This window comes from Orycteropus afer, unplaced genomic scaffold, assembly GCF_000298275.1.
Source record: "Orycteropus afer afer isolate SDZICR_OR568_19922 unplaced genomic scaffold, OryAfe1.0 scaffold00044, whole genome shotgun sequence".
NCBI lineage: Eukaryota > Metazoa > Chordata > Mammalia > Tubulidentata > Orycteropodidae > Orycteropus > Orycteropus afer.
In genome coordinates, this window is record NW_006921631.1 from 400,841 (window position 1) to 408,148 (window position 7,308).

General features: G+C 37.9%; 1 protein-coding gene across 1 annotated transcript in view; it reads right to left on the reverse strand.

Annotated features, from left to right (window-relative positions):
- Positions 1–3,913: 3,913 nt before the first annotated feature.
- Positions 3,914–7,308, reverse strand: part of MROH9 (maestro heat like repeat family member 9) — a 160,045-nt gene continuing 156,650 nt past the window's right edge. The window contains exons 19-20 of the mRNA XM_007937776.1: positions 6,959–7,021; positions 3,914–4,104 (exon numbers count right to left, since the gene is read on the reverse strand). Coding sequence (XP_007935967.1) covers positions 3,914–4,104; positions 6,959–7,021 — 254 coding nt within the window. The remainder of the gene's footprint in view (positions 4,105–6,958; positions 7,022–7,308) is intronic.

Here is a 7,308-nt window from a genome sequence, read left to right on the forward strand (position 1 = left end):
ATGATTTTAACTTGTTTATAAATCATTCATCATTTATTTAATCAACATATATTTGGGTGCCTGCTAAATGGCAGGCACTGTTCTAGGACTTAGAATTACAGTGGTGGGTAAAATTAAATGCTCATCCTCATCATATTCACATTATGGTTTAGATTACTCATGAAAGTAATAGATGCTTATAATGGAGAAAAGCAAAAGTCAAAATCTGGTTTCCTACTTCATATCCCTGATTTCTACTTTTGTATATCTTTCCAAAATTTTCTATTTATATGCTAATATATATGCATATTTTATTTTTAAACAAATGAATCATGCTCTCACTTTGCATAATGTACTTAATTCAGTCATATTTTAACATCTCTGCAAGGGGAACATGTCTTATAATCAACTCTATCTTACTATTGTAGTTGGAAGAATGTTTTCTCTTTTTTTGTGGTAGATAAAATAATAGCATGTCTCGGGATCAAGTCAATGAAATATGGTATTGTAATAGTAATGGATGAGTTTGGTTATGAGTACAGAAAACCACACTGAATCAGTCAGGAATTGCATTAGGCTGCAAGTAACAGACATGAGAACAAGTACATTAAAAAAGGAGTGTAACATTTTCCACTAAATAAGATGTGATGCTCCCAGCCACAGCAAGCATCAACTTCTACTCATAGGAATTTTGGGGACCATTCAATCAAAAGGACAATTTGAAACTTGCAAGATTTCAGGAAATCTCATGAGAAACACATGAGATTTTAAGAAATCTTGGTTCACAGGGGTGAACTAAAGAGACACAAATTATGATCTCATGGAGATTACATTTTAGCAGTGGGATTACAGTATAGGACAATAATTGCAAACCAAATTACTTTTCCATTAATTTATTCTATAATTAATTTTCCTAGCTGTTGTAGTAAATGCTATAAAGAACTACAGAGGGTCAGAGAAGCTTCCTTGTAGAAATAACTTTTGAATTTAGTTTTGAAAAATTGATAGGAACTGACTGGATGAGGAAGAAGGGATAGTGTTTCAGACATGGAAAGGACATAAGTGATGGCCCTAAGGCATGGAGTAGCATGGAGAATTTGGGAAGACCAGTGCCTCTGGAAGGAGAGATTATTTGTTATGTAAATTTGGCAAGTGATGCAGGACCAGATTCTACATGGCCTTGAAGGCCATCTTAGCTATTTTCATCTTACCCCTAATAATAATAAAAGACATATTAAAATTTTTTTAAAAATGAAAGTCACATAATTATGCATCATGTAGAAAGAAATGGGCTATTAATAACCACAGCTGTCTGTAAGGAAGATAGAATCCATTGAAGAGATGATTTTATGTCTTCAGAACATATGGAAGATCTGGGTATCCAGGCTTGAGTTGAAATCTGTGGAGAGTAGAGTGTTCTACAAAATAAAGTGAGAAGAATTCAGAGATTCTAATGAAATCAGGCAAAAATTAAGGGAGAAGAAGAAGAGATGGGAAAGAGAAAGAAACCGGAAGATGATGTTGGAGTTTACTGTGTATAGTGAGAGTGAAAGAAGTCCTTGCCTAAAGAACTTTGAAGAATATGTCTTACAGAAATATCGTATAAATATCAGAGACCTTTATAATGACCTCTTTACAGAGACCTCAAACTTCATGTAAGATCCACTATACCCTTTGCTATGTCTGTGTTTCTTTTATTTTGAAAATATGATTCAGTTTAGTTTGCTTTGTTTTGCAGAAATCTAGGTTTATTAGTTTGCTACTGCTGCTTTAACAAATTATTACAAACTTTGAGACTTAAAACAACACAAATTTATATTTTAGAGTTCTGAAGTTCAGACATCCAAAATACGTTTCATTGGGCCAAAGTGAAGGTGTCAGGTGGACCACCTTCTCTCTGGAGGTTCTAGGGTAGAGTCCAATCCATGTCCTTGCGTTCACTGCTTCTAGAGTTACCTTGCTTGTATTCTTTGACTCATGCTCCTTGTTTCATCTCAAGGCTAACAGTGGAACATCTTTAAAGCTCTCTTTCCTCTCTGACCCCCGCCATCCTTCTTATAAGGCCTCTTGTAATTACACCAGGCCAAACTGGATAATCCAGGATAATCTCCCTATTTTAAGATTCCTAATTTAATCAGTTATGTAAAGTACCTCTTGGCATATAAGGTGACATATTTATAGGTTCTTGGATTAGGACTGGAACATTTAGGGGAGCCATTATTCAGCCTACCACACTTGACATCCTGCTAATTTAGCAGGTAGAAAAGGAAATAAATCAGCCCTGATTTGAAAGGTGAGGTCTGGGGATCTGGGTAATATGAAATGAGAGTGAAGGGGTAGTAAATTAAAATAATTCTTTCATCATTTTTATTATTAAGTAGTACTCATAAGTGTGTCCTATTAACACTGTGTTCATTCAGCATATATTCATTGAGCATGCATTATGTGTTAGGCACTATGCATTCCAGAGCACACAACCAAATATAGGACATGGCCTTTGCTTCCCATTCAGTCTTGTGGGGTAGAAGAAGAAGAAGCAAAAACCTGATTTTACTACAGTCTGATAAATGCAATAAATGCAATAAGCAGAGGGTGTCAAGGCAAAACATAGGAGAAACACCTACCTAACTTGACCAAAGGGGGCCAGAAAATGTGCATCCTAGATCTATTAGTCAGGATGAAATAGAGATGCAGGGCCAGGGCTTTGACATCATGCAAGTGTGGGAGCTGGTTAAGTAGTCTCTATAAGGCTGTGGTTTTCCTGTCTGATGCAGGAGCTTAAAATTTGTGGGGCAGGTAGTTGGGAAGAGAAGATGGATATAAAGTGGGGAGAACAACAATGCATAAACCCATAAACTGAAGCTGGAGCCCATGTCAATCTCTTCTTGTTTTCATCATTGACGATGTGTGTATCAGATCATCAGATGATGTTGGAATCCTGACTGAGACACTGTTACCATTTGTCAACAGAATTAAACATACATCTGGCCCAGAATTTAAGAAGTAAAGGAGAATCCAGGAGAAGCTGGAACAGCTGCTGCTCCGCACCAAGGTGAGCCCACAGAGAAAACCTACTTAAACTATAAGTTGAAACACTGTAAAGTCACCATGCCAGAATCAACAGAGAAAAAGGAACTTTCATCTAACTATGAGTACTTTTGTGCAGCTGAAGCATCTTTTGCCGGGGTGGGGATAGAGGAGGAGGGTAAGGTGAGAGGTGTGAAGATGAACCTGGTGCCTTAAATCAAGCAAGATCATAGAAGACCTTTTATACTCTGGTATAAAGTGTTTGACTTAATCTGGAAGTCAAATGGGGAGGCACTAACTATGACTGACTATCCAATTTTTACTTTAAAAGTTTAAACCCATTACCACACACAGTCTTCTCCTCAGGCCTTAGTTCTTCCCATTCTTTCCTTACCCATAGTTGTACCAAAACAAACTCCTCAGCTTTCCCCAACACTCATTTTCACCTTTGTGCCTTTACCTGAGGTACATTTTTCTCCTCCCCTGTCTTCACACTACAAATTCTGTCTCCTCCTTTGGGAACTCTATTCTAGGCAGTGTTATTCCCAGCAGGATAGAAATGAGCACACTGTGTGTCACTGGACTGTGACCTCCTGAGGATGAGAACTCTGTCTATACTATCTCTGTGTCCCCAATACCTCCCACAGTGTCTGGCACTTAGAAGGTGCTCAGGAGATGCATGTTGATTGAATCTGTTAAATCCCAAGTTCCTCTCATCAAACACTTTGCTTATATATTTTTTCCCCCGATTTTTATTAGTGAATTTGGATATGAAGTAGAGCTTCTGATCACTAAGGCATTGCCAGATGCATTGCCAGACTCATTCTTCACAAAGAGTCTTCATAGTTCTCCTCAGTGAGGGCTTCCTTATCATTCTTGGCATCTTTAGGTCCTTCAGATCTGGATCTCATGTGCGGGTCTCAGAATAATGATAAATTATCTTCATTTTTTTGAAGTAGAAGAAGTTAAACAATCTTTGGAATGTTTGTTTAATACTTGAGGAGGTCAGTCTATGCTCTGTTTCCTTAATAACCTTCTGGGTTTTTTTGGCCAAATTCTTGATCACAGGGTCTTCATCCCTCAGCAGTTGTTCAATAGCTGAAACAGCAGGAGGGTTTTAGTTCAAGGCATCAGCAGTTCTCTTAAAGCCATAGAAACTCTAACCTTGAAGCACCCTGATACCATTCAGAGAGTCCCCCTCCCCCTCAAAATTCATCACTTTGACCAAAAACATCCAGAAAGTTTTATCCTTTATCCCCACCAAACTCCCAAAATGGCAATATTCAATAAACATTTACTGAATGCTTATTATATGCTGAATATTCTACTAGATAGCAAAAATAAACATTCATAAAGAGATTCAATGGGAGCTCTGGTAGCATAGTGCCTAAGGCACTTGACTGCTAACCAGAAGGCTGGTGGTTCAAACCTACTAGCCACTCCTCGGAAGGAAGATGGGGCAATCTACTTCCGTAGTGATACTGCCTCGGAAACCCAAGGAGGGGTCGCTATGAGTCGGGTCCGACTCGACGGCACATAACAACAACAACAACAAAGAGGTTCAATATTGCTCAGAATAATGAAAAAAGTGGGATCAGTCTAAATTGGAATCAATCAGTTAATCAATAGGGGATTGTTTAAATTAGTAATATTCATAAAATGAAATACTATGCAATCGTTATATTGCAAAGGTATATTTTTTGGCATTGAAAAGTATTTATAGTGTATGATAAGTGAAAAAAGTTATAAAAAGTTATGTTAAAAATAAATGTGTAGTATGCTTATATTCTTTGAACATACTGGGGATATTATGTATGTACGTTCCAGGATGCCAGTATCATTACTTCCAAATAGTGGGATTACTTTGAATTATTACTTTCTTCCATAGAAAAATGAAACAAAGGGAAAAATGAAAGAAGATTTAGAAAAGAGAGAAGGAACAGAAGGAGAAAGAGTAGGAGGAGAGAAAGAAGAAAAAAATTCTAGAGAGGGGGAGGGGAAATTATAGTGTCTGGCAACTAACTGGCAGTCAATAAATGTGTGTTTGTTGAATAAATGAATGAATAAATGAATAAGGAAGGAAGGTAGCCATCATTTCTACCCCATCTATTTGTAATACTGATCCTGGAGGACATTTATTTTTCTTTTCAGTTACTGAGTAGACTCTAAGGAGTGCTGGTGGTGTAGTACCTAAAGCATTTGATTGCTAACCACAAGGTTGATGGTTCAAACCCACCAGCCACTCCGCAGAAGGAAGACCAGGCACTCTACTTCCATAAAGATTTACTGCCTCAGAAACCCAGCGGGGATCACTATGAGTCAGAATCTACTCAATGGCAATGAGTTTTGTTTTGTTTTTTTTTAAATGGACTCTGACTCATGATAAATCCATGTGTGTTAGAATAGAACTGTGCTCCATTGAGATTTCAATAGCTGATTTTTCAAAAGTAGATCACCAGGTCTTTTTTTCCAAAGTGCTTCTGGGTGGACTTGAGCCAACTTTTTGGTTAGCAGCTGCATTAATAATTGCACCATCCAGGGACTCAAGTGCTGTTGTTGTTTTGGGGTGTTGTTGAGTTGATTCCACATAGCAACCCCATGTTGACAGAGTAGAAATTTCCCATAGAATTTTCTTGGTTGCAATATTTATGGAAGCAGATCACCTGGTCTTTCCTGAAAAATCACTGTGTGGCTTTAACTGCCAACTTTTTGGTTAGCAGCTGAGCACTTAACTGTTATGCCACCAGTTAATACAAGCCAAAAGAAAAATGCTTGAGGCCCTAATATTTTGACAGAAGAAATGTTATCCTTCTTTAATTCTTTCTTCTGTGAATGTACATTCTAAAAAAAAACCTACTGCCATCAAGTCAATTCCAACTTATGGAGACACCCCTTGGGTTTCTAAGGCTGTAAATCTTAATGGAAATAGATTGCCTCATCTTCCTCCCATGAAGCAGCTGATGGGTTTGAACTGCTGACCTTCTGGTTAGCAGCTATATACCTTACACACTGCACCACCAGAGTGTACATTACTATCCACTAAATAAGGAACCTAGTGGGGCAATGGTTAAGTGCTCAAGTACTAACCAAAAGGTCAGCTGTTTGTATCTACCAGCTGCTCTGGGGGAGAAAGATGTTGCAATCTGCTTCCTTAAAGATTAAAACCCTTTGCCATTGAGTTGATTCCAAATCTTAACAATGCTGTTAAAACAGAGTATAGTACAACTAACTCTCCCATAGGGTTTCCAAGGCTGTAATCTTTATGGAAGTAGCCTTTATGGAAGTAGCCAAGTGCTTAACCACTGAGCACCAGCACTCCTTATTTAATGGATAGCAACGTAGAGGACAGAATTAAAGAAGGGTAACATGAACAATTAAGCCCTCAGCTGCTAACTGAAAAGTGAGTGGTTCAAACCCACTAGCCACTCCATGGGAGAAAGATGTAGTAGTCTGCTTCTGAAAAGATTACCACCTGGGAAACCCTATGAGATAGTTCTACCCTGTGCTATAATATAATTATGAGTCAGAATTGACTACAAGGCACTGAGTTTATGTTTTGGAGCCACCAAATTGTAAATTCCCTGAGGGAAGGAACTTTGTTTCGCTTGCTGCTGTATCTTCAAAGACTAGAATAGCACTGTCACACAGTTGACACTGGAAAAATATTGGTTGGATGAATAAGTAAATGAACTCTCAACTCTCTACAGTTCCTGAGGGATCCGGGATGATAAGTAAGTCTGAAATAATGAATGGAATAAAAGGAAAGATTGAAACAACAAGACTGAGTAAGAGAAATAGATTTTACTGATTCTCCACCCTAACCCACCCACCCACACTACCACCCTTCTCCCATCCCTGGCAACATTTATAAAATATATATGTGAGTAGAATTACAAATGATGTATTTATTTAGACCTATGTGTAAATGCTTCATTGTTACCTTGATACTTACCATCAAGCATACTTTCAATTTCATCTTTGAACAGTAAATGGCCACACAATTTTGCCAAGTACCCTAAGCACAAAGTAAAATTAAAGTTACCCCAAAATACATTATGAAAATACATTGTCTCATATTATCTGGCCACCTTCTTTGTTTTTTTCAAAGCAAAGCATCTCTCAGTAACCCTTGAGTCATCTTTTAGTGCTTTCAAGTTATTACTGTTTAATACAGTGATTTATTAAAAATATACGTTGTTCTTGTTGTTATGTGCCATCAAGTCGGACCCGACTCATAGCGACCCCTCCTTGGGTTTCCGAGGCAGTATCACTATGGAAGTAGATTGCCCCATCTTCCTTCTG